The sequence below is a fragment of the Malurus melanocephalus genome, unplaced genomic scaffold (genome assembly GCF_030028575.1).
Source record: "Malurus melanocephalus ecotype Western Australia unplaced genomic scaffold, MMel_1.1 scaffold_27, whole genome shotgun sequence".
In the NCBI taxonomy this organism is placed as follows: domain Eukaryota; kingdom Metazoa; phylum Chordata; class Aves; order Passeriformes; family Maluridae; genus Malurus; species Malurus melanocephalus.
In genome coordinates this window covers 819,841-847,546 of record NW_026623259.1, presented here as the reverse complement: position 1 = coordinate 847,546, position 27,706 = coordinate 819,841, and the positions used below count along the sequence as shown (strand labels likewise).

General features: G+C 38.1%; 1 protein-coding gene across 3 annotated transcripts in view; it reads left to right on the top strand.

Annotated features, from left to right (window-relative positions):
* The window catches only part of ST7 (suppression of tumorigenicity 7), a 129,850-nt gene that overhangs the window by 90,774 nt on the left and 11,370 nt on the right, over positions 1-27,706 (top strand). For 2 of the 3 annotated variants that reach the window (XM_057390480.1, XM_057390479.1), the window contains exons 8-11: positions 2,850-2,947; positions 13,624-13,738; positions 19,232-19,304; positions 20,830-20,932. In XM_057390480.1, the coding sequence (XP_057246463.1) occupies positions 2,850-2,947; positions 13,624-13,738; positions 19,232-19,304; positions 20,830-20,932 (389 nt within the window). Of the gene's footprint in view, positions 1-2,849; positions 2,948-13,623; positions 13,739-19,231; positions 19,305-20,124; positions 20,262-20,829; positions 20,933-27,706 lie in introns of those variants that run through there. The other variant, XM_057390481.1, reaches the window with a different exon arrangement.

Below are 27,706 nucleotides of genomic sequence, written 5' to 3'. Positions count from 1 at the left end.
GGAATATGGCCCTAAAGCCAGACAATTCTGTTTCTTTGCTTGAACTGTCAATGTTCTGATTACAGATGTGCCTTTTTTTTTTGTCATGGCAGAAAATATTGTAGCATGTGCCTAACAGAAAAGAAAAGGTATCAGAGCCAAAGAGATCGGATATTCAGAAAAAGCTGGACACCATTTAATGAAGTTGATTTTAGCCATTTTGCTAACCTGGGCTCATGCTGTAAAAAGGCAGTAAACAGTGGTGGAAACAGGAGTGAGGTGATGCTTTGCCAGCTTTTTTCCACCAGTTTTGGGGGTAAACACACTGCGTTGTTCTGTGTAAAAGTTAATGAGACCCATTAGCCAGTGGGACATTTGAGAACTTAGTTGCATTTATTAAGAAAGGTCACAGAAACATAAAAATTAACTGCTGGAATAATTGAACGTCTACATTTTTATTACTTGAAAAAAATTTTGAATAAGCAGGTTTATCTGCTGTGATACTTATTAGATACTCGTTAAATCTAACAAAATATACAAGGATTCACTGACAGTAAATGACCAAAAAGATAATAAAGCAAGCAGTCAAGATTATTTCTAGACTACAATGGCGACCTTAGGCAAAAATAGCATCAAATAATTACATAAATACAAGCACTAGCATACTTTTGGGCATCATCAGGTTTCTTAGGACCTGAATTCACAGCCTCTGGTGATCTTACATGATTTGAAGATTACTGATAAAAACTGTACATAGTAAAATTGTCTGTGACTCCCAGTTTCAAAAGTGTATGCAAGTCTATATGTGAAAACCTGAGGTTTCATAAAGCCTGGGGGTAGTATTTTAAACATTTGTTGGTTGTAAAATTATATTTAGCATGATTTGTTCATTTTTGGTGAAAGTAAAAATATAGAGCAGCTGGACCCTTGAAACAATTTTTGGGCTCTACCAGGCTTGTGGTTGTCTGTGAAACCTTAATTCGTGCAGTCAGTAAGCAGTGTCATGATGTTTTTGACCAAAGTAATCTGGGAAGGTTTGTGCAGGCAGRTACAAGTACAGTATTTCTATACCCTGTGTAGGCTAGATGGCTGCTGTCATCATCAAATTTGTCACCCTGAACCTTCAGTACTGCAGCAGAGGAAGTAACCAGTTGAATTGCAAAACTGAGTGCATTGTCACAGAGCAGGGAGGCTGAAAAGTCACTGCCAGCTCAGACTGTGTCTTCAGGGAGGGCTTCAGGAGAGGCTAGATCATCCCACTACTCTGTACCACCCAGCCTCCCCTTGAAAATGTCAGTGTGCACCCACAGAAATTAGAGAAGCTCCGGTCTCAGATGTTGCCTTGGACACAGGGGCTTCATGTAGAATTCTTTAGATTATATGCTGGACTTCTGCATGGTTTGCAGAGGTGAGAGGAGAGACTTTGGATAGATGTGTTGCAGTTCCATGGTTCTGAGAAGCCTTTCATTCCATTTCTAGTCTACACAGTTGATTCTGGGATGAAAAGCAAACATTTCRTCTTGTAAAGGTGAAATGCACTGTGATTTCTTGAACAACAACATATTGTTGTTTCTGTTTATTCAATGTGTTCCTCCTCCTTCATGTAATATTTTGTTAGACCATAAATTTTAAGAGTAAATAATGACTCTGAGTACCCAACTTGCCTTCTTTCAAAAGGTATTACTTTATAGAAAGCACAGGCAATCTTTATTTTTAACGTTGCTGATGTTAGGCATCCCAAGTCATTAGTAACCCCAGAGAATTTTGGCCTGAAAGATTACCTTGATTTCATAGTAAGTAAATGCCTTTTGACCATTCCTGCTCAAAATCCTGAAAAGAAGCTTAAGGTGAAATGTATACCTCATAGCACTCTACATAAACATGTTGAAACAGATGTAACTAATAAATTGTGTATTAAATATGTAGGAATCAATAAAGAGATAAGGAATTAGGTAATATAGAATATACTAAAGAAATTAGTCCCTCCCTTATTTATTTTTTCCTCTTAAATCAGTCCTTTCAATCTGATGCTTAATCTGTTTGAAAATTTTGATCACAGCTTTAAAATGATTTGTAGGTACTTGGATGTTTTCAACACCCATGTTGTTCTTATTATGAAAGGCTTGAAAATGTTAGGAATAGTCTAAAATCTTTACAGACCACATTCTATACACAAAGATAATTTGTAGCAGGTGTCTTACAGTTTCATGATTCATGATTCAGTAATTTTATAGATGATTATCTGTCTGTTCATTTCCTGTTGGTCCAGAAGCATTTTAAGAGTTCACATTTGAAGCAAATGAGAAATGACAGGAGTAAGAACTCTGCAAGAGAATAATTATCAACACTGTTTTGTTTCTGTCATCTTCGCTGTTAGGAAATCTTCAGCACACAAGACTGTCATATCTGAAACATGTTCATTTGCCATCCCTAATTAATGGTATGAGGAATTTGAAGATGATAATTAGGTAATGAGTAAAGGTTGTAAACAGAAAGTTCAGGGTATGCTTTTCTTCTAATCATTAAGAAAAAGACTGCTAGAGGACTTGCTTTAATACTTCTCCTTGTTGACAGGTGTATTCATAATAACAGTACCTTCAGATCTGGTTATATTTCACCAGTGCAAAGCTTACTTATTTGTACCACTGTATATCTGGATTAATACAYTGATTTCAATGCTGTAATGCCACATCTAAATCATCAGAATTTGGTAACTTTTTGTTCAAATTCTTGTGATGGTAGCTAGTATTAATGGTAGTAAGTAAAAAAAAAGTTGGAAGAAAACTGTGTTTCATTTTGTATTGGAATACTAAATGAATCTTTGTTTTATCTTTTTAATCTTAATGCTGTTTCTTTTTCCTCTTATACAGGAAGGGACACCAATGTGTTAGTCTATATTAAAAGGAGGCTGGCAATGTGTGCAAGGAAGCTGGGAAGGACCAGGGAAGCAGTGAAAATGATGAGAGATGTGAGTTTGGATTTCTTTCACATGTGATATTTACATAATAGTAGCATAGAAATGATACATTTTCTTGCAAGTTACCAAGCATTYCTGCTTCATTCAGCACTGCTGATGGTTATTTTGTATGTGTAATGTACATAAAGACTAACTTAAGTGATCCAATATTCACAAGGATATGAAAGTGCCATCAAATACCAGATGGACAGTTATCCATGCAGACTGAATTTGCTGTCCTGGTTCGTGTGCAATGAGGTGCAGTCTTTAATTATTTGATCATGAAGTTAGTAACAYTTCTTTTCTGAACAATGGGTGAGTGCTGCTAACTTCATAAACAGGTCTTAAGTATTTTTCCTTCAAAGCTGCAGTTTGGCTCTTCGCATTGTTTGCGTCGCACTATTCAGATCTGAGGACATTGYTATTTTTTTCGTATAAAACCTATCACTGAAAAGTCAAATCCCAAGTAATTATCATGAACTGAACCCCCTCTGAGATGGTGTCTGACTGTATTCAGCTTTGTATGCAGGGGAGCTGCCAGTGATGGGCTGAAGTCAGTAAGCAACAAGCTACAAATCTGRAACACTCAACAGTAGCTGTTCTGGAGATGACGGCTCTTCACATTAGACAATGTATATGTTTAAAATATGTAAAATYCTCAAGTTTGGTCATAGCTGGTGATCCTGGTTTCTTTCAGTGGTGTTCCTGGGATGCAGCTTAGGAACACAGTTCTTTGAGGAGGCGACTTACATCACCTCACGTAGCAAGTCTGTGACAGAGGGAGGAATGGAGCTCTACAGCTCTGGTCACATGATGGTAGAACTGCTTACCAGTTTCCTGTGTTTCTTACACTTGATTTTCCAACTCCTACAAAAGYCAGGAAGATATTAATACAGCAAGATACATTGTTCTGCAAATTAAGATGAAAGAGTTCAATTTTAAACACAAAATAAAATCCCAGACCGGATTGAAGCACCTTCGTAGTGTGCTTTAGGTAGCTCAAATGAASGGTCCAGAAATCTGCTTAGTGAAAAGGGAAGTTCTTGTTGCAAGTACGTGAGAATTTTAATGTGAAAAGGAAAGTGTCTTTCTCTAGAGCTGGGGCACTTGCATCAAAGGTCGTAGGGCACATGTGTTTGCCAGCTTGGAATCCAGTACTTGACATCTTCTTCTGGAACTGGAGCACACATGAGTCTTTTTTGAAAACATTGAACAGAGTTCACCATAATAATGCAGGTTCTCATCCTAAATATCTACCAGATGGTAAGTGTTGAGTAACTTTGTTTCCTGACTCTTGCTGGGGCTCTTCAGGCACACAATTCTGAAGCTCCAGAATCACTAGAATCCCGGACAGAGGTGTTGAAAAAGAGCTTGTCAGAAAACAGCCATTGTACAGCTAGGAGTGTGAGAAAGAGGGATGAGGAAGAAAGACCTGGTTTAGCAGTCTTCTGGTCAGCTGGGAGAATGTTGATTTCAAAACCATTGTTTTCAGTCCAGCCARCTCTGCTGATTCTTCATGAATTTTGTTACACAGGCACTGGGACAAATACTGAAATGTTTTTGGGACAAACATTGGAATTCTAAGTTCTGGCATTAATACACAAGAAAGTAGAATTTTGAATCTCACATTCAGATATCACACATCATAATTATGGCAACTTCTGGAGTTTACTATAGCCTGCTGAATGTGTTCTGTGATTTATAGRTAGGGCAATGGGGAGCAGATACTCTGTGAAGCTGCCTTCTGCTGATGTCAATGTGTGTGGATGGTTGTGTTTGCAGAGCACTTGGTTCAGAGTCTTGGGTGTCTGTCAAGTCCTAGATTTCTTAGGCAAAGTGAGAAACGGAGCTTTGATTAGTGAATGACTTACTTTGTCACCAGAGAGAAAAGTGTCTGATACTTTAAGCAAAATAGAAAATTGTTGAAATTAAATGCAACATAGCTCTCAAAAGCCCACAGTAACAGGGAGACCCAAAGTCATCAGTGTTTAGACACCTGAAGGACAGATAACACTCTTCAACAGGAGTGTTTTGTTAAAATGAAAGGACTTGGGTGCAAGACAAAGGAGTTTTATTGTCATTTTATAGAGTTTCTACTCAGATCAATTAATTCTGTGTTTCTCCACATACACTGAGCCAAATCCTCAGAACTGAATTTAGATGCCTCTAGAGCTCTTCATTTTAAGCAAGCAGAGCTGAGAATTAGCAGGTCTCTAGATGAAATATAAAAGCAGCAGTAACTCTGGGTCACAGCTCCGGTACGTTGGGAGCAACATTAGGGTCAAGTAAGCTTTGCAGATGCTTTTCTTAGACTTTCTTGGAGCTACTTATTKCTGATAAATGCATATCCTCCATTTCTTCATAGAAGACATAAATAATACACTTACAGAGAGGTTTGAAGAACATTAATCTGTCGTTTAAGGTTTCTGTGTGATTGATGAGGAAGGAGATGAATTTATTCATCCTAAAAAGAATATGAAGAATATGTTGGCTAGGGACTGCTGAATCTAACATCAGGGAACAGAGGGTGGAGGCCCTGTTTGTGTTTGAAAGATTGAAAACAGGTTTCTCAAGACATGGAACATGATGGAAATGAAGTGTTAAGAGGTTCATGACACCATCTGGGAACTATGATTGGGACATAGTGAGTCTTTGCCACTTTGAAAAAATAAAATATTTGAGAGTATTTAATTCATTGCATATATGAGGCCATCTTGAGGACATTACTGATGGATTAGATTGTCTTGCTTGAATTTTATGTAAGAAAAGACTGAAATCCTAAGTAAAGYATCTTAGTGGAAGGGAAATGAGTTGTTGGTTACTTAAATAAGACTTTGATTTTATGGTTATATACAGTGCTGATAGGAAAACCATATTCTTTAATATTATGTTGAAGGTACTTAAAACCAGGGTTTTTTTTTTTAAGCTGATTTTTAAAAAATGGGTAGGAATTTCTGTTGCTTTTATGATTGATTTTGAGACAGTATTTTTTTATGGATTTGCTGGCTTGGATGTAATTCATTCAGTTGAGTTGAATTAATGAGAATTATGAATCTGTAGTTTCCACGGAAACATGAAATGGAATCATACATAGGTGATGCTTTTGCTTGTATTTCTGATGATATGTATTTACTATATTTTGCTATAGAAACCCAGCATCTGTCACTRTTTGTGTGTATCGAGTTAACTTGTGATCTCATTTTGATTAGTGTATTGTTGGAATAGCTCCAGTAAAGTCAACAGAATTATTCCAGTTTTATTATTGTTTATACAGAGCATGATATAGTCTATGAGGGAACTAGATTGCTTTTACTGTCCCTGAGGAGAAAATCTACAGCTTTTTGGAATTGTTCTGGAGAACATTTGGTCTTGTGGAACAAGCTTTAACTGAAGGGTGATGTATGTTTATGAAAGAGAAGGGTGGCAGGCAAAAGTTATGCTATTGGACAAAGCTCATGGAAGCTCTTAATTGCTTCTTCCTTCAGAGAGATGAAAGAAACTTATTCTAGATTGTATTTATCTTTTGCCCCATGGGACTGCACCCCCTTGAAGATTGCTTTATATTCTTAGTAAGTATCTATCTCTGAGAGACAGTGGAATTGCAACTTGCTCTATGCTCTACAGTTTTGTTCAGAAATGAATGAGGTTTAGGGAGAGAAGAGGGTCTCCAGGTCTTCCTTAGGCCTGGGGAAGCATAGAAAAAAMCCCCACTTTTTAAGGGTCAGAATAAGTATATTTTAGTTTTAGGAGCATCTGCTGAGAAATTACTCTTCAGATCATGATAAAGGACCTAGAAGTCTGCTTCTACATACTTCGCTTTGAGAGCCTTGCTGAGGATATTTCAGTTGATATGTTTATGTGTTCATCTTGGTGCACACCTTCAGTCTCTAAATGCACATTTTATGCCGCAGAAGACACCTAAGCAGCTTGTGTTGTCAAGAGTGCTGCATGCTTATCAGTGGGCTGCATTAAAAGTTTTGTAAACAGYTGGGCTGACCTGTGTATCTAAAATGGTATAAGAGGTTATGCCATTCAACCAGACTAAATCAGTTTTGATTATATCTTTTATCTTTTTGTGACCAGTGGTATTAGTGATTTTTGCTGGTATGATAGTTCTGCAAATCTAGCAAATACTTTCTTGGCAACTTCTTTTACTGCGCTTTGAATAAAGATTTCTATTCAATATTCTGTCAAATTCTGTATTTTTGTGTGCATTGCTGATTTCTTCGTAAGGCAGATAGGTAGCAAGGATAGTGTTCTGCACCTCAAATTATCAAGCTGTGTGAAACAAAAAGAGTACTTATTGCTAATAAAGATATTACGATCCCTAGCAATTTAACAATACAATTTCTGCAGCAACTTGCATTGACAGCTACTGTCTGTCTCTCCCAAATGCTGCTGTGCTTGAGGCAAGGATTAGTGAGTCTGACTCAGATTCGGCTGCTCTGCCTTGAGTGGGATTCTAGCTTTATTAACATCTGTAGCAGTTGTTTAAAGACCATTTATTAAAATTTGGAGGGAAAATACTTCTTAGTGACACGAGACCAAGAATTACCATGTGGATTTTAGAAGAGTGCTGCTCTTGTAAATGGTGACATTTGCCAGTCTCCACCACAGAGTGATATCTTCAGTTAATTATTCTGTTCTGATACAAAAGCGCTGCAATAAGAGCGAATGATAAATGCTGGTTTTAACATCTTCATATGTCTGTATATTCAAATATGGTTTGTTTGGTCACAGATTCACGTGGTATGGTAAGTGAGTGGGGCAGGTTGGAATATCCCTCATTTCAGTGGGCTCTTAAACAAAACAGACTGACTTCTGTGATTCTCCTAATGATATTTATCCCTTCCTTTATCTTCACACGACTCAGACCCCTCACTTTTAGTTGTGATTGTGATTCTGCACAGAGCCCTCAAAAGATAGCAATTTAGTGACTACTACCTAAATTGATGTTTTTCATATAAATTATAGGTTCTAGCATTGTCACTGTATTAAGATAGGATATAGTCACATGGACTTGGTAGGAGCCCTGGTAATGTTGACTTCTTTTTGTCCACTATCTTGCTTTACTCCATGTTCAGAGACTTTATGTCATRCTGTAACTGTGGTCTTCTATCTTTCTGGAATCTCATAGCTCATTTTTGAGCTCCTAGATAATTTCCTCAGCTTAATTTCTCTYAAAAATCCACTGCTGCAAATATGTCAGTTTCTGAAAAAAGTACTTTGGGATGTTCTCTCAAGAATTAATTCTGCTTCTGCTTACTGCTTTTGCCACCTCTTAGTAGCCGCTTTTGCTTTCAGGGAGAATTAGATTTATTAAATACAGATTTTCATGAACAGATTGTTTCTAGCAGAAGGTGTCCCTGCCCTTGGGCAGGGGAGTTGGAGCTAGATGATCTTTATGGTCCATTCTAACCCAAACCATTCTGTGAATCTGTGATGCAAGTAAAGGAATTTTATTTTTGAGCAGGAATAGCTTTATTTTCATGCTTTATAAAATTATTACTATGTGCTGTAACAAAGATTATTATGATGTAGCAGTGTTTTTAGTTTTATATAATGGGATTGTTTAGTCGTAACCATGAAGTCTGGAACAACTTGTACTCTTCTGGCTTCATGCCACATCTACCTTTAAAATTCTCTTTATTTTTGAAATACATGCATTTTTATAGCATAGTCCAAGTAACGGCATTTTTGTAATTACATTCTTTAAAGAACKGAAGTCATACACTAAAGACTTTAATCCTCCAATTGAGAGAGAACATAAAGGCTGCATGTCCTAACATAATTCCTTAGCATTTGCGTATTTAGTACGATATTTTTCACTTCATTTACTCATTGTTAACCCTACATTGAAGAGGGTTTCTTTCCTTCTGTCCTTGCTGGGTGAGCTGGCCAGGAGAAAAACTGAAGAATTTGTGTTTTTACTAATTAGACATCAGAAAGTCAACATGGAGTGACATGTTGCAAATGTCTCAAGCCCAGGGTGAACTTCAGTCAGAGCTTGGACACATGAAAGGTCGTCTGCAGACAATGAAGCCCACAAAAATGGAGGCTTCTGTTTTTCTGCTCAGAAATGGCTTGGAGTTTAATTTTTTCTACCTTGTTTAGTTAAGAATTACAGATTACAGATCATATACCAGAAAGCTGTTTGTGCAAAGCACTTGAGAAAACGCCAGTGCTATCCATACTGTGTGCTTGGTCCTTCAGTTTTGGTGGGCARTTGCACCTGAAAGATGGCAGCCTCAGTCATTCCTCTTTTGGGAGGCAGAATTTTTCATTTCAGACATCCACTGCAGGAACATACACACTAGGAATTAAGGCCATAATAGTTCCACTGTTTGCATTGAATTTCCCTTGTTTTCTTGTTGTTTCTTTATTTTAAGATGAATTCACATTTCCTTTCTATGAATGCATTCAGTTGAGTACATTGATCTGAAAACGCTTTTGTTTGTTCATGGAGAAGATAGGAGTACAAGCAGCAATAAATGATTGCATGCCCTGCCCATAAAATATTTAACAATGCATATCATGATGCAGATAGGAAAATAAATGTGTCAACACCAGCTTATGTATAACACCATTCATTTGTCCACCTTTGTATTCCCTTGAGTCCTGGGGTCTRGTTGTAGGCATAAGATGCAGTTATTGGGCTTCTACACAAATAATGTTTCTTGGCTAATTGATTCTGGACCTTAATTTTGTTACAGGGAGAGTAATAGATGCAGACATTAAAATTCCTTGAAAATGTTCAAAAAATTCAGATCTAAATGAAAATGCTGATAACTGAAACAGTCTCAGGGAAGGGAATCTTCAATGAATGTCCTTTGGGAGATAAAGCTTGTTCCTCATYCAGTAAATCAGATGTGGATTTCCTTGTACCATGAAGCATTTTTTTGTGATCATATTTTTTTCATGTCTATCACAAAATCATTAAACCTACACCCTGCAATATGAATTGGGAATAGGGTGCTTCCAGGACTAGTGTTCAGATATCTTATTAAGTGTTGAAATTACTTGCAGAATTTTTCTGCAAATTTATACTCCCAAAATACTGTTTATTTAAAAAATTAAAACTTAATCATCTGCAGAAGTTACCTTTTCTATGTATTTGCTGTAAGCCTAATGAATCTTTCAAAGAAAAGCAGCTCCATTTTCTACACGTCTATCTATTTCCCCTCAAACGCACAGTGGAATTRGAAAAGAATATCTGCTAAACCAGCTCCAGGTCTGAATTTGATTGCTAGAAATTTTGGTGAATACAAATTCAAAGTAAAATCCTTTTGAACCTAGATTGAGCATGGTATTTTCAAGAGCCATTTGAATATCCTCATGTTATAAGGAGGTAATACATTTGTAGCCTTGTGGTTTCTCTTTTCACACAGCTCAGTGGAACACTTCTCTTTAATGCCAGCCAAGAAACCAACTGGCTGGAATTTTACAATGGCATTTTTAGTCCTAAGTAGTATATATGTAAAATGCTGTAGTGGTTCTGTGGCTGGAGAAATCTTGAGTGCTGAATTTGATGGCCTGTGTATTGARGTCTGAAGGTGTGGAAAAAGATGATAGGAGAGCCTTTAACTTGTCTTGAAGTGCAGTGCTTGCCACTCACAGTATTTCTCATGTTACAGTCAAGAAGTAAAAATAATTAAAATTTATAACCCAAATGATTTGGCAAATATTGGTCTGTAACTTTGTAGAAAATAAATCTTTGGGTGCAAAGGGATGTCTGTGCCGCTTAAACTGGAGGCCAGATTAGAGCTCAATGCCGTACGGGTCTGGGGAACTCGAGCGTGTGTTTCTCCTCTTATATTTGGGGATAATGTGCCCATCTTTGCATCTCTGTGTGRAGTATGAGCCAGCTCCCTCTCCAGCTGCTAGGGAGGGGAGCAAGCTCAGGCTTCTCTCCATCCCTCCTCAGCATGACCCAGAACGTGGCCTGCCCTGACCAGTCACCAGACCTGTGTGGCAGTTTTTTTCTTCCCCAATGTTTGCTTTCACTAGGAGTCCTGAAAGATGATCTGTCATAATATTCTTCCATCCAAGTGGCTTTAATTTCTGGCAAGTTTCTCAATAAACACATTTTTACTGTGGCTGGAAATTATTTGCAGCGTAAACTAGATACTCTGCATCCAGATATGACAGAGAAATGAGTTCATGTCTTTTTTTTTTTTTTTTTTTTTTTTTTTTTNTAGTAAACATGTTGTCATTTATGCACAGTCAGTGTTCAGATAGCTGAGTGGCCACTTATCATTTATGCACAGTCAGTGTTCAGATAGCTGAGTGGCCACTTAGAGGTGTTTTACTTTTGAGGGTGCAATATTAACTGAGTTCAATATTACTGGGTTGGACTTTTTAACACTCAACCTTTCCCAGATGAAACCTTTATTAACACTTGTCAGTTTGGAGGTCTGGCGGTCCAGACAGTGACCTTTATTCCTCTGCTGTCTGAGGCAGGGTTTATCACTCTGACAGAACCTAATTAAAATAGAAAAAAAAAATCAGTGAGTGATGTCATTGAGAGGCAGAGAACCAGAGCAGGAGTTGTTACTGKCCAGAGTACATCTGTAACTAGCTGCAGCTCTTCCCTTTTCTTCACTGRTGGAGGGAATGTTAGTTTGCCAGCCATTATTCATTCTCAATGAGCAGGGATAATCTTTCTTAATCCCTTAGAAGGGTTTCTTCTCAAGATGTTCATTCTGWACTTTAAATCACATTTATGTGGAGCCAGATTCTGTCATGCTCTTTCCTGCCAAATAGTAGCTTCCTCTTTTRAAAATCTAATGGTGAGTAAGGACAAGAATGAAGAGAAGTAGGCTCTGTGATGGATCTTTAACTAATGAATCCAACTATGTCAGTTTTCAGCTGCACTTACTTTTCTTCATGAGCAATGAATTAAAGTTTTTATTTTATTCTCAAATCCTTCCACTTAACCTAGATGATCATCAAAATCTGCRGTCCATTTTTTTTTTAATGGAGGAGAAAAGCCTGCAAACTGCAGTTTTGTTTGTGTTTTTTCACAAGTTCARCTTCTACCAATGAAACTGAGTTTATGACCATCCCCATGCCATTAGCATGAAACGTTCAGTGACCTCTTTCAGTTGCTCTCTCAGTGATCCTGATTCTCACCAGAAATTTATATAATCAATTAAACAAAACACTGTCATCCTTGCCTTTCATCTTCTAAWAAGCCTCTAACTGCAGCAAAATCAATGCAGACGGACAAATTTAGATCTTAATTCTTGAGGTCAGAATAGTTCTTATATTAACTTATGCCAGACAATTGCACAAGAAAGAAATTCTCTGTGCTTTGCTTCTCTGTTTACCTGTTAAGGTCTCTTTCTAAACAGAGCAAAGAACCTCTAGTGTATTACCTGTTTCTCATTTTCTGAAGTTCTTGGTGAATATCCATTCCTCTTGTTTCAATCCTTCTTACTTTTGTTTATCTTACCTGTTTGCAAGATTAATATTTGCTGGTTCTCATCAGTTTTTCTGTTTACATCTTCAGAGGGAGGTTTGTTAAGTGTCAGAGTTTTCAGGTCTGGCTTATTATTTTCAAATAGAGCAAGGCTGACCTTAAATCATATTCTTTACTTGGCTTGTTATCGTATTTCTGTTCTCATAAACCCTATCAGAGAGATTGTAAATTTTAGTGTTTCCCTGCAAGTTCCTGAAAAACAGTGGTAATATCAGCTACCCTGGTTTTTCACTGTCAGGGACCTTTTTGTGCTGAATCTACATCATGTAGGCAGTTAAACAACCATAAAGGGAACACAAGGAAGCAAGGATCTTTTAACACTTCAGTTCTTTAGAGAATCACTCAGACAGCAAAAAATACTGTTTAATCAATTCTGCAGTAAAAAGCATGGATGCTTCTTGTAAGTGTGACTTTAAAAAAGAGATGCAATAGAGTATCAGCTTCAGTCATTCAAATCTRTGCAGATATTGAAACTGATTATATCTAAAACCAAATCCCTGKTTTCTCTCAAAGGCTTAGTTCATAAAGTAAAGGCACTTAAATGTGAAATTACTAGATTATTTAAACTCTACATTTCATTCAGTTTGTCATACAAGATGAATTCCTTATTTATAGTRTTTGATTTGCATAAGCTTTATCTTTCCTGTTGTTGCTGCCTTTTCTTTCTTCCTTTCTTTCTCTTTTTAATTTTTTTTTATTGGCCGCAGTTGCAATTGTGTTCTAAAATATTTACCGTTACAAATCCTGGTATATACTTGATAATATGGTTGCATATATGTAAGCTTCTCTCATTTGATGTTATTGTGATTTTTCAATGTGCTTTCTGTTTTTTCCACTAATACATCAAAGAGGTGCTGGATTACTTATTACTGATATACGGGAGTTGCACTGTTGAAGATTCTTTCCCAGAACACAAACTCTTTTTCACTTTGAAGCAGCCTGTTCATTGAAGGAGAGTTACGTGTTCAGATAGCTGGGATGTTTGATTTGACTAATTACATCCTGTGCAAGCATGTCTTGATCAGAACCTGACCTAGCATCCATTATGAGCTCAGAAATTTCTGAGATAATAGTGAACTCTGGGAAAGAACTAAGAGCAAGGAGAACTGAGAAATTTTAACTTGGTGTTGGCTATTTCAATGCATTTTGAACAAGAAACCCTTCTCCATTTTAATGATCTAACCCTTTCATATATTATTGATTGTAGYTGATGAAGGAGTTTCCTCTGCTCAGCATGTTCAACATCCATGAAAATCTGCTAGAGGCTTTGTTGGAGCTACAAGCATATGCAGATGTCCAGGCAGTCTTAGCAAAGTATGATGGTGAGTTCAAATATGTGTTTGTATTTTCTCTAGGTAATGTACACAGAAGAAATATATTTAAATCAAACTCTTAAAATTTAGGAAACATGGTAATTAAATTGATTGGCATGAGCTTCATACATGCCCTTACACATTTATCCAGAGATTAAATATTGTGCATTTTTTCTTCCAGCCCATGCTAACATCGTTGTATAGGGTGATGGCACTCACTAGCAACTCCTCTGTGTTTTCTTTGCTTTCTGTTGATGTTCAAAGAATGACTGTTTAGGTTCTGCAGACTTTTTGTTGCATGCTATTCAAACCTGTTCTGAAAAAAAGATTATCAGCTYCCCTGTGGATTTTCCTGTGAATGTTAACTTAGTAGCATACAAGTGCATTACAAACATTGATTCAACTTCATATCAGTGTAATGAGTGGCAGACTTCATGTCTTACTTGGAAAGGGAAGACTTGGAAAGCTCAGAAAACTATGTGAACTTTTTGTATTGATCTTTTTTGGTTTTCAGTAAACATTGGTTTGTGCAGCATTGCAACCCTTCATGTTCAAATCACAGCTGCTGCAGCTCTAGCTCTTTGAACTTGAATTCAAGACACCAGAGTTTCAGAAACACAGAGGGAAAACACTAACTAGCATACTTTCATTGTTTATTATTTATTATTTATTTAGCTCAAATCAGATGGGTTTTCCTTGTATTGTGTAAAACTTGAAACAGGAATACAACCCAGTTCTTTAGGGCAGCATTCATCAGTCTGCACARTGCCACTCTTCCTCCTCTTGCTGCCACCCCTGGCTTACTCAGTAGCCACATTCCAAGTTCTGCATCAAGTGAATCAAGGAATCTGCAGCTGTTGGTTTCCTGTTGTGCTACTACACTGTCCTCATTCATCCTTAGAAAAGTCTCATTCCATGCACTGGATATGGCAAGGGAGTTTATGAAAGGAATATTATATAATGATATAGCTAAAAATGGGATCATAGCCTGCATGGATCAAATATGTATGTGCTAACTGCTTTCTTCTAATATCTTATAACTTAGGAAGTTAAGATAAATTTAAATGAGGTTCATAACAGTCCATTGGCTTGGTATTAACATATCATCCTGCCAAATTTCAGACTCCTGCGGAAGRCTGTGCTGGAGATGAGGCTTATCATAAAAAAGATAAATAAGCAGCTGATTACAGGCATTAGTGATTATCACAACATTAGTGATAATCACTGCTACCAGTCCAGTCTGGAATGTTTTCAACTCTTTTTGGAGTCAAATCATTCTAAGCAGAGATCAAGGTGTCATCCAGGCCCTTGAGTGCTGCCTAGCAATAATGACTCTGGGAGATATCTTGGTTGTTCTTAATGTGATTGAAGAAATTGGCAGTAAAGCGTAACATCAGAGTCTTTCTAGTAGCTCCTTGTGTTTCAGTAAATCCTGTGACACGGGGAGAGATACTTAYGTTCTTTAGTTTGCCATGTTGAAAAGCAAGTAAAAATGCTGGATTTTGTTCTCCAGGCATCATAGGATATTGGCATCTTCTAGTCTTCAATGTAGTTATGAAGTAATAGTGGTGGGAAATAGCTGAGCTATGACAGAACAGGGTGTCAAGCTATGCCTTCTTGAATCTCAAGATAAAGTCCAATGCAAGCTCTACTTTGGCATGCTGAAGCATTGATCCCTGATTTTAAACAATACCATGGTAGCACTTTATGTCATGGAAGTTGATAAAACTTGAAGGTGTGTTTCATTTTCTCAAAAGCATCTGATAGAGTCAGAACAAATGAGACTTTTAAAAATAAAGCTCTTACTTTGGCTGTTTCATGCTTTGAGTATGATATATATGCACTAGGTATGCACGAGGACTCAGCAAACACAGGSTTTGCCAGTATAACCCTTACAGKTCATGAGTCTCAGAAGGCCTGTCTCAGGGAGTCTCAGCTCATTTTAGAACTCATCAGCTTCATATGTTGTAAGATTTATTGGAATATAAAACACTGAACTCATTTATGCTTTCTTATCTGCAGTTTCTGTTGGTCCCACTCCACTTTTTTTTTTTTTTTTTTATGAAGACCAAACCTGATTTACTGTATTTTGATAACATATGAACAAATTATTTCCTCGAGCAGCCTGCTCCCACCCTGGGCTAAAATGTTGGACCACATCATGTGAAACCTCAGCCTCTGCAAGCAGATGCACTGCTTTACCAAAAGCCATGTGTTAAATTGTGTTTATGTTATGTACCTGGCAACAGAGCTGATGTCCATACTCAGTATTCATGGAAAAAGGGTCTCATTAGTGGAACAGCATGCACTGTTGCTGAGCTACATCATTATGGTTTCAGAGTTCASTGTCTGTCAATAGAGTGAGGATGACCTAAATACTGTTGAATTCTGAAAATATTTTTGGCTCTGATTTAACACATATCCGTGTTGTTTACAGCAGAAATAGTTGTGGCAACCCTCCCCATACCTGACTGGGGTTTATGGAAAGAAAAGTCTCATAAATTAAGTCTAGATTTTTGTRTTCTTTTTAAAGATACAAGCAGTAAGAAAGAAGGAGAGCCTTTTTTAGATTGACACATCAGTTCTTATTCTGCAAAAATATCCTGATGGATTTGACAACAGAATAGCAGTCACATCTTTCAGTACATTGTGGGAGCTCCACAAGKAATCACAGGAGGGTGGGAAACAGTGTATGTGAAGATATTTTGCCAGATTRCCCACAGAACTGGACACAGTCATTTTTTAAAACTTCACTTTGGTTCCTGACAGAGTACGCATCTCCTAGGGCTAGTTTGGAAATGATTCCCTTGCTAAATTCAAGTTGTTACCAGACATAATTGTTTATGCTTTTCWCTAAAATGTGAGGGTGCAGTTTTAGAGATGAATCCTAAATTATATGAGGATTTTAAAGTACTATAGTCATAGACCAGCATATAGCGGGACCAAGTTCCTRTGGTCTAATATGTAGCAGACAAAAACAAAAACACTTTTCAAAGCAAGCAGACATGGACCTACTAGGGCTGTCTCAGTTGGACTAGATGATGTCCAGGGCTCACTTCCAACCCCAGCCACTCTGTGATTCTGTGATAAACATGAACATTTCTATCTATTTCTTCCACTGCTGGGGCTCTGCAAGTATTACCCTCAAATAAGTGCTGCTCTCTCCGAAGCACAGTACTGAAAGAGGCCTCCTGGGTGAATCAAGGCCCCTGCTGTTGCATTCCTTGCATGGTACTGCCCCTTCCATGAGCTGAGCCAGCTCCGTCGTAGAATTAGCTGGTTTGTTTGCCCCACTATTCTACCTGGGAATCTGCCCCAAAAATTCACTTCATAAAAACCTTTTAATCTCCAGCCTAAATTTAATTCTGAATGCTTTATGCTTGTGCCAGCGTTGTCCTTTACCTAAGCAACCCTTCTCCTTTCCTGGTGTTCCATGTGGGTCTGCATAGGAAACAGTTGTGTCTTCTCTCAGTCTTGTTTCATTTGGTTTGATACAAWAGCTGTCCAATCCTTCGGTTTGCTTTTGTTGTTCTTGACTGTGGGTGACCAGATTTGATAGTTGAGAAATCCCATTTCTCCCACAGATACACGTGGTCTATCTGAGCCTTACCTCACCTCACCACGTTTCCCTTCCTTACAGATGCCAGCTGGCCATTGTGAATCCTCTTGCAATCTATATGCACAGATGTTTCTAGACACCTACTAGAAGATAGTGTTTTGTTTTAATATATTTTAAAGACCTTTCTGTTYACTGGAAATAACTTTTAACTCCTCACATTAAGGAAAACTTGGGATAAAGAGGGTTATTCAATGTTACTAGAAATGTTTTCTCTTCCTGTCATTGAAGATGTGCTCATGCCTGTGTCTGTAGCTGTCTTCTCTTAGTGGTGTAATTACATATCTATCATGAAACTACTTTGCATGCTGTTGATTTTAATTACGTTAGTTGCTACAGTTACATACTCCAGTGAAATTATAATTGCAGTATGTTATGGGGATGCCTCCAATTGGATCTGCACATCTCACACTAGAAGTGCAAGTRCATAAAAAAATAATAGGATTTAACAGGAAGCCTTTTCAAAGTGCCTCAGTCATTSTGGCTATGTTTTCTGTCTGACAGAACAACATTGTGCCTGGTTGCTTGGTTAATRAGTGAAGGGTGGTGACTGCTGAGGTACAACTTGCTTGTCCTCTTTAACTCTGTTTTGGAGCCTTATCATGCAAGGCACATGAGTTTAGAAAATAAAAAGTGTCTCTTAATCCTGAAGTAATCAAGTTATTATGGTAATTTTGTCTTTCTAATCAAGTTTAATGACAAGCCAAGGGATAGATGGTTTCTTAGAACAATAGTCAGATTAGCTTCTACAGTGGACCTACTTCAGTGCCTTGTGTTTGCTGTGCTGTATTTGCTGTTTGCTATAGGAAGTTATCACAATGTGCAGAAGGGTTTGCAGAATACAACTCTTAGCAGATTTGGTTTGTTGTGGGTTTTTGGGCTTTTTTTTTCCCATTTAGCTGTAATCTTTAATTGGTTAATTCTGGAATATTTCAGTCACTATATGTGTCTGTTGGGTAGATTGATAGAAGATCTAGATTGGTAGACAGAATCCCAGAATTGCAGAATAAGCTGAGTTGGAAGGGACCCCCAGAAATCATTGGGTCCAACTCTTAGCCTTACACAGGATGTCTCCAGGGGCAACACCATGAGATTACAAATGTGGAAGTCAATTCCCTGTAGCAGTGGGAACAAGTATCACAAGTCTGTTAAGCAGTATTTCTCTCTACCTTTTGAATATATTGTGCCAATTTGCTGGTAGAAAACAGGTATAAATTAAGGTAACTAATGGGTTAAGTCAGGTTTATGGTTCCTGTGTGTCTCTAGAACAGGATAAAAYGGCCAGAGAGTGTCTGATGAATGTGTGTTTTGGTCTAATATTTTCTTAAGAGTCAAAACACCTTGTTTTATTGCTGATCTTTAACTTCAGTAAATCTACTGGTTGGTTGCTTGCAAGTCAAATCCATTATTACTTGAATAGTTGTCTTAACTTGTATAGCTGCCACATACTAATACTAGACAACTGCTTCTCAGTAAAAACATGTAGAGTGAGTAMGATAGCCCTCAGCTATTACTTAAATATTTTGTTAACAGTGGAAAAATTCAGATATTCCAAGTTACCTATATGTTTATGTGTGGAGTAATGAATTCTTTCATTATATCTCTATCATGTCACTCTTTGCATTAGTTCTCTAATGAGCCCAGTTGCTGTTTAAATAGCAGTTCCAGTAGTCATTAACAAACATTTTAAAGCCTTTATATCAGGCTTATATATCAGAAATTTTAAAATCTTTGTGATGTGGCAGCATAAGTCCCAAGATGAGAAAGTATTCTGAGTTCACATAGTAATTTTGTGTACATCATGCTTACTCCTAATTGTCAAACACTTTTCTTTCTGCACACTTGTAAGTTTTCGAATGTTTACTGTTTTCCTTTCTTTTCAACAGATATAAGTTTACCAAAATCAGCAACGATATGTTACACAGCTGCATTGCTCAAAGCCAGAGCTGTCTCTGACAAGTAAGTGTGTAAGAACCACTGTCCAGCAAAATTYCAGATTTAACCTAAGATTTGTTGTAGCTGAGCCCACACCCTAACACTCTGCTGGTTTAGCAGGAAAATTAAAACCTGCGGTAAATTGATAAAATTATACATACAAAATTTGTAGTGATCAAACATTGCACCTCACATACTAAAGAAGAAGAAAAGAAGAGAAATAGCACAAATTCATTTTTTGTTTCAGTTTTWTGTATACTGTCTGAGTGAGCTTTGGCTTCTCAGATGGTATAGTGAAGTAAAAGGGTTGTGTGGCTGAAGCTCTTCAACTTTCTGTAAACCTGACCACAGAAAGGTAAAAACTAAGTGTGGATGCACTGGTAACAATGTCATTTAACAAATGCTGTGAGATGACTGCTCATCTAATTAATTAGTGGCAGGTGGATTTAGCATTATTATGTCAGGGATGCTGAGAGGTAGATGAYGTTCATATTTTTAGAGACACAAAGATCTGTTCATTCCTTTTRTGTTTTTCTCTTGGGTCTCAACCTTCCAAGGTGMTGAGCACATCTGTTTTGATGCCTGTGGACTTGAGAGCACTGGCTGCTCTGAAAGGGTGCTCAGCTCCTTGTGAGATGGAGCTCAAAAATCCCGATTCTGCTCTCAGATGCCTTCACACAAATCCCAGGCAGAGTTGTGTCTGTGCACCTGAGGGTCGAATGCCCCCTAAAGCAAGTGGAGGGGAAAGCCATTTTCTTGACTGACATCCTGACAGTTTTTGCTTTTAAAGTGTATGTACACATCAAGATCTAAGTAATTTTCTTTCATTCTTTTTATCCTGTAGATCGCCAGTACCTACTGCAACATCTTTCCTCCCTACACAGCGACTCCAGCTTGGGAGGGCAGGGCTAAGGTTGTCACAGCTTTCCCTGTGGTGTCTGCCTGCCAAGTACAGCTCTGGAGTTAGCCGTGGGGTGTGAGGTGAGAAAGAGATTGCATGGTCTGGTTTTTATTCACTGGGGCAGATGATTTGCCCACAGTTTGGGCATGCTACCCTCAAAGGTGCTGCAGCCAGTAGASCACCTGCTACTGCTGCTGCATCGTGCTTCCATCCCAACCTGACCCAGGGGCATTGGGTTGGGAACCTCCCTAAAACTTCCACAAACCTGTTTTTAATAGAAACCCTCCAACAATAATTTGGCATTGTTTTTTTTCCTTTTTTTTTTTTTTTTTTTTTTTTTTTTCTGCAACTTCAGCCTTGAATATGCCCCTAGAAAGGTACCTAGAGCAAATTTAGATTAGTGACAGAGAAGGGACTGTTTGAACTGACTTTCTGCCATTACTAGATACAAACATGCTTTCCGCTTCTGCTGGGATTTTCATTGGCCTTGTTGTAATAGATCACTCAGAGTTTCCACTTGCTATGGAAGTTTGGAGARCATAGGAAAATTACTCAGATTGGTTACATGGGCCCGTGTTCTAGATTCTTTTTCTGTCTTTTTCTTACTAGCATTTCTGACCTMATGTGTTTGTTTCTTTGCTTTTGCAGATTTTCTCCAGAGGCTGCCTCAAGGCGAGGGCTGAGTACTGCAGAGATGAATGCAGTAGAAGCTATTCACAGAGCAGTAGAATTTAATCCACATGTGCCAAAAGTGAGTATTGAGAAAACACTGTTGTAGCTCTAACACTGCTGAGAATATAACTCCTGATTTTTGTGTTAGAATAATAAGTGATGCTGTGGAAAAGAGCAAACAATGGAAAGGGAAAGACGCTGACAATATGCACACTTCTTTTGTTCGCTGTGTCGCATTCAGGACTGTGCAACTTGAAATTTTAGCTGAAGTGGATTGCACCAAATGCTGTGCTGCAGGCAGACCATGCATAAAGATAGATTATTGTTTGCAAAATAGTCATTAAAGATCTTCTAGTTCAAAGTAGTATATTTTATTTGTTTTGATGATTATATGTAAGAATGTGGTTTTGGCATGCTGTACAAAAGAACCTATTTTTGTAGTTCATGGTGTGCTTCATATAAGTTGCATTAAAAATTCCTTATGCAGCAACCTGTCATTAAGTTCTGAGAATGCAAAGCTCAGAGATGAAAAACTGATGAGAACTACAAAGTAAAACGAACGTATTTATGTTCTAATTCCCATACCTGCTCTCCTGGGTTTGTATCTCAGCAGTAAGAATGTTGCTGAGAGGTTGCTAAAGGCTAATGGCAAATGCTTTTTGGCCACTGGAAGGTTTTGACCCCTGAACTTAACCCCACAAATCTTTGGGCTAGTAGTGCCCTTTGAAAGTAAGCAGCAGAAAACTGGGACATGTTAATGTAGGGAGCCTGTTCATTAGGTACAGTTGAACACCAAGTGTGGTCAGAATAAACCCAAACCCTCTTCCATATATGCACATGGATTGCATAAAGCTAATTCTCATGCACTGCAGGAATTAAATGTCTTCTCTGTGGGCTTTGTCTGTTATGCCAATGACTAAATAGCATAGGGTAGCTGTCTGAAAATTAGGCTGTGTGCTTAAGAAAATCTTCTAGATTTCCTCTGCAGGTAGTGGAAAGAATGAACTATCTTAGACATCTTTAGACAGAGTTTTCCTCCTCAATGTTTCTACATTGACTATGAAAGGAGCAACTCTTTTCCAGTAAAAGCCTGATTTTTAGACAACAAAGTTCAGGTGAAATAAGTCCTTTTGTATTATTAGGTAATGTTCTATTTTTGGGCCATACTATAAAATGAAAATTATATATTAAATARAACTTGATTCCAGGCCGTTCCTGTTTACTTTCTTCCATCCCAGTGGTTCTTGCAACAACACAGCCACTGGTATTTCTCTTCTGCCCAGCTGCCCATTTAACTCTAGCCCAGTCCTGTTCTGGGTGAACCTTTTTAAATGAAATCCAGTTAGAGATCTTGCCAAGGAAARGCACTAGTTTAGCAATCCTTGGGAGGCTGTTCCATTTTCCTCACTTATCTCCATGCTTTTGATAGTTGTTTCCATCAAAATCTCCTTTAATAGTTTGCATACTAACATTGCCATATTAACACACAGTGTTTCCATGCTCTTTAAAGGAATGGTTTTGCATTTATGTCTCTCATCAGTTACTCTGAGAGGGGATCTTTTTGCTTTAGGTCAGTTTTGCTAGTCTGGCTATGTCTGGGACAGGTTTTTTCACTGTTCAGGGGCAGAGATAGTTGGCTGCACAGGTTTTTACTATTGTTCATGCTCTTAATGTCCATCCTGCTGTTGTCTCCAGGCTCTGCACTGCTGTGAAACTGACACTGTCTTCATTTACTACCTGTTTTGCTTTCTGTTTCTGTTTATACTTAAGACCTTGATGTTCTTTGGTTTGACTTTCTTCTCAAAATCCACTTTACTGTAAGTTGTGGCATTTGCTCCATAACCTCTGCACTTTCAGACCTCCCAAGATCCTGCTTTTCTTGTAGATCAGTACTTCAGTTCATAGTTTGTGACCTTCTTACTAGCCAGCTTCTGGTTRGGTGGCTGATCAATGAGAGGCTGAATTTCCTCTCTGACAAGTATGCCCACATGTGAAATGCAGATTCTATATTATTTTCTGTACTTTTGATTTAAAGAAATTCCAGTCTTCTTCCTCCTTAAGTTCATATTGTTAATTGATACCCTCTGTTTTTCAAAGTCTGACATTCTGAAATTGAAAACCTTTGTGAAACATAAATTACCAGAATAACAAGGTAATAAGAGCAGACTCCAGAGGTTCTTCTAGTTCATATTTTAACATTAAAACAGAATAGTCTAATACAGAGTAATTACAGCAGTGCTGATTTCACACTCATTCCTTCTGCTGTTAGCTAAAGGATATTAAGATGTGAAAGCATGTTTTTGGTTATAATTTTACACACTATGTGGATATAATATTTCAATTTCCACTCAGTTGTAATTAAAGTCAGATACCATTTGTTTTTAATGAAATGGTAATAAGTTTTAGCAAGCATTGTCACAAGCAATCTAACAGGGCCACAAAACTAATGTGTCTTCAGGCTTCTTTAGGATTTAAACATTGARGAACCTTTTGTCCAGACTGAGGAAGAAATAAATTACAAACGTGACAAATTATTTAATGTGCTACACAAAAATTGATGAGTTGAACAAAAAGGGTTGTACTGCCACTGTAGCTGTAATTCCAGAGGGGTTTGTATGTACATACTGTGTCATGGAGAGTACATAATTTGTGGAGTGGCTGGGGAAAGAGGTGTATGTATAGTCTCACAACTTCATCAGTATTATTTATATATGTTAGGGGCTTCCCTACTTGTATGTAATGGGACTATTAAAAGCTAATGCTGATAAGCTACCACAGCTGTCTCTGGGACATTTCTCAGTTGTGGAACACCCTTCCTGAAGTGATTTACAGAGCTCCCTCCCTTCATTCAAACTCCTCCTGAAAAGCACCCCCATCCTTTCTRTGATGTATGAGAGTAGAGGTATTCTTTAAAGAGAAAACAGATGATGGTCCATATATCTGATTGTGAAAAGTGAGTCAGAAGTATGTCTTGCACAGTTTTATGGGTTTGGTATGTAAGCCAGGAACTCAGTTGAAGAGAGTCTCTGCTAAAGTATGATACATTMAATCAGACAACTTAAATATTGACATTACTTTAAGAAATGCCACTTTTGTCTATAAACAGTCCCTTAAAAGAAGGTAACAAACTATTGACTTAAATGGTTTTAAAGAGTCATCTGTTCTCCGTTGCATCCCTTTTAATTTTCTTCTTATTTATTTTGATTTTCTTTAATAAGAACTGTGTCTGCCTGTATGCTTGTGTGGTTTCTAGTAAGTTGTAGTTGCTAATAGAAACAAATAATGCAAACAAATTCGTAGACCAGATGGGAAATTAATCTGTTCCACACACCCCATGATATTACAGAGAAACTATTTGAGATATGTTTGAGAGAGTTTTTAACTCTTCAGTGAGACAGTGATTTGTTTTTATATTTCCAGCAAATTATCATATCTTCTTAATTATCATGAATGCAAGGAGAATTTGTAAGGTGACCTAAAAGTGGCTTCACTGGGCATGTAGAAACCAGTATTTTGGAACTTTTTTAAGCATATGCTGTTCATCCCACTGGGAGGAGGAGATTTTCTATTCAAACAATGTTAAATTCTCATATTCTGGCCTGGAGGGATGCTGTCACAGGTGCAGGAGTGACTGTTGCCTATTTSTGACCTGAGTTGTAATTTCAGCGTTGAATTGCACAATTGAGGAGAAGTAGGAAACCTGCCTAAGTTAGGTTGATTTATTTTATAAAAGGTCACTGAAGTAATGTGGAATGCTAAAAGCACTCCCAGCAGAGAAGAATTAGGAGCCAGAGAGCTGTCAATATTGTGAATAAATAACATATACTCAATCAATTTAAGGAAGGGAAATATATATTMCACTCTGTTGCACTTCATGTATACAAGGTGCATTGTCATTCTCCAAATGCTCATTAAAAGACATTCCTGTATGTGTACAGAATGGCTGTAGGTGAGCTGTAACTATCACAATGTTGTGTAACTGGCCATGAGGCCCTCTGTTCAAGCACATGAAAATTACTGTTACACTTGTAACTCCTAAATGTAGGTCTTTGACAAAAWAGGTTAGGCTAAATGGAGAGAAGGGAGAGATGAGAAAAAGCTGAAAAAAGACAACCCAAAAAAATCGAAGGCAGAACAGTACAGTGGCAAAAGGCTAATTGAGCCATCTCATGATGGCAGAAATCATTGCGCAGCTCCAGTATTCACTTCTAACTTCGCTGAAGCTGGGTCATCAAGTCAGAGAAAATGCCAGGGTTGGAAGGGRCCCACAAGGATCATTAAGTCCAGCTCCTGGCCCTGCACAGCACTGTCCCCAAGAGTGACACCATGTGCCTGAGGGCATTGTCCAAAAGCTTCTAGAACTCTGTCAGGCTTGGTGCTGTGGCCACTTCCCTGGGGAGCCTGTTCCAGTGTTCAACACCAGTCCTGTCACTGGCCACAAGAGTGAAGAGATCATTCTGGCTGAAATTTTCTAGGCTGTTTTTTTTCTGAGGTGGTTCATTTTTTAATGGAATATGATAAGCCCATATGGGGACAGCATTCTATTTCTTGTTCTGGTTAAACGTCWTCATTTTTTCTGGAAAAACAAATGCAGCTGGAGATATGTCAGTCGTACCATCTAGATTTCCTCCATGAATTCCTAGCTAGGTTTCTTGTTTAGCCTGGATCTCCCTCTGGATGGACCAGTGCTAGGGCTTCAGAGCTCTGTGAGGATAAAAGAGGGCTCCCCTCTTCCTTGTGTGTTCAAAGGATTGATAAACTTGAGAAGTTTTATTACTTAGATGGTGAAGGTTGTGGTTCAGTCTGAGTGGATGCCCRTGTATCAAGAGTTAGTTAAGAGGGAGTCTTTCAAGAGATGTAGGTTACTAGTGCAAATTTCAGTGGTACRATTGGATTTTGTGTCCCTGTTAGTCCTGTGACAAGCACTGTGCTCTGGAATAAGGCCTTTGGGAATTTTGAGATACGAACAGATTCTCACCCAAAGTCTTTGTTGGCTGAAGACTGCACCTGATTAAGTGCAGTAGCAGCTTGTTGGAAACTACAATCAGATGTCTTTGGCTGGTTCTTACCAAGAGCTGGAAATGTTTGTTGCATCCAGTAGTCTGCAGGACTGTAATGCACACATTATAGGGGCAGCATGAGGACTGCAGCTCATTGGATGTTTTTTAAAGAAATATTTTTATTATTATTTAATTTCTTTGGACTGGAATTCATCTGCTTGTCCGATACAGAATGTTTCAAGGGGACTGTGTTGATTTCACAGACAACCTGCTAGAAACCCAGCAGGTTGCTGGGCCTCAGTCCTGCCTCTGAAAGATCTGGGACCAGCAGCCTGCAGTTGCCATAAAAGTGGCTGCCCTTGGCTATGCTACCTACAAGTAGACCCAGAGCCCTGCCAGCAAAACCTCCAGGAACTCCAGTGTCCTCTGCCCACTGAACTCTCCTTGAAAATACAGTGCACCAATGGATATGATATTCTAGGACATCAGACCATCCTAATTTTCATGGACAGTCATATCTCTCCTTCCATAGTAATCAAGCCCTACTTACAGCTAGGTAGCTTTTTGGTACCCTTTACTAATGTTCAGAGAAGTAGATGGAGGCCATTGAGTGCTGTCTCCTAAAGCCATTTCTTTGATTAGCTCTATTCTGTACTTGAGAAATTTAATCTTTTTTTTGTTTTTAAAGTGCCTGATGAGAACTGTACAAAGTGTTCCAGTCAAGGTCTCTTTGGGTCTGTGTACAGTCACTATTCCTGCTGGAAATGACTCCAGAATGAATTCATTAACAGTTTGTATGCCCAAMAGGTGTGGCTGACATTTATGCATAAAATAAAAACAATTATGGGTCACAAATGAGTCTTGAGCCACCTATCAGCTGTGTGTGGGGGTCTTCTTGAATATCACTGTACCAGGTTGTGGACTTTTTTCTTCAGAAAAGTAGCTGTGGATAGAGTAATGGGGGGTGACTGTTTCACATTTTTGATCTGAGGAGCTTTTAAAAATAATTTCCTTCTGAAGCTGAGAAAAATGCAGACTGAAAAGTGAACATAACTGAGTGAGGACTAAGCTTGGYTTGCAAGTGTCAAGATACATCCTTCCATCTGGTATTTCCACTTGATTTCTTTTTAGCTGCTGATAACAAGCAGTACATAAGAATCAAAATAACATGTTTTCTTCATAACTCTACTAGAAAAGGGACATTCCTTCCTGTTTTTTTTTTCCCTACAAATGGTGACATGTCATTGGGTTTGTTTATATTTTTTTTTGCTTTGGTTGAAATATTTGAATATTGAGAACTTACTTTCTCATTCAATTTTGCACAATATATGGAAATAGGAGTTATGGTCTAAATTAAAAGAGCAAGTAGAAACCTGCAGCACTTGCCGCTGTATTCCATTCTGCTCTACAAGGTATAATGTGTGCTTTTAAAAGAGTGAGGCATTCATTAAGGCAGTGAATGTTTGCTGTATCTGTGTAAGCCTGGCAGCTCCCTCCCTCTTGTCAGCTCTTTGTTCTCTCTATCACCCTTAATCCCCTGGACTGCCTACTAAATTGCAGCTTCCTCCATTAATCTACCTGCTCTGCAGCTCTCTGAKCTGAAAGGCTTTAGGGAAAATCCAGGTATCACACTCAGCTACTCCCACTGCTAATTCAGTTTCTTCTCCTTTAATACTGTTACCCACATCAGAAACATGTGAATTTTCCCTCCTCTTTGAAGAATCTGTTTCCCAGGGTTGACAGTTCCCTGTTGATCATGAGCTCTCCAGATCTTTTACCTGCTTGGCAAAGGGGTGCAAGCTCTAGGACATCCTCACCACATCTTGCAGTTGGTGCTCATTTCCTTCTGCCCT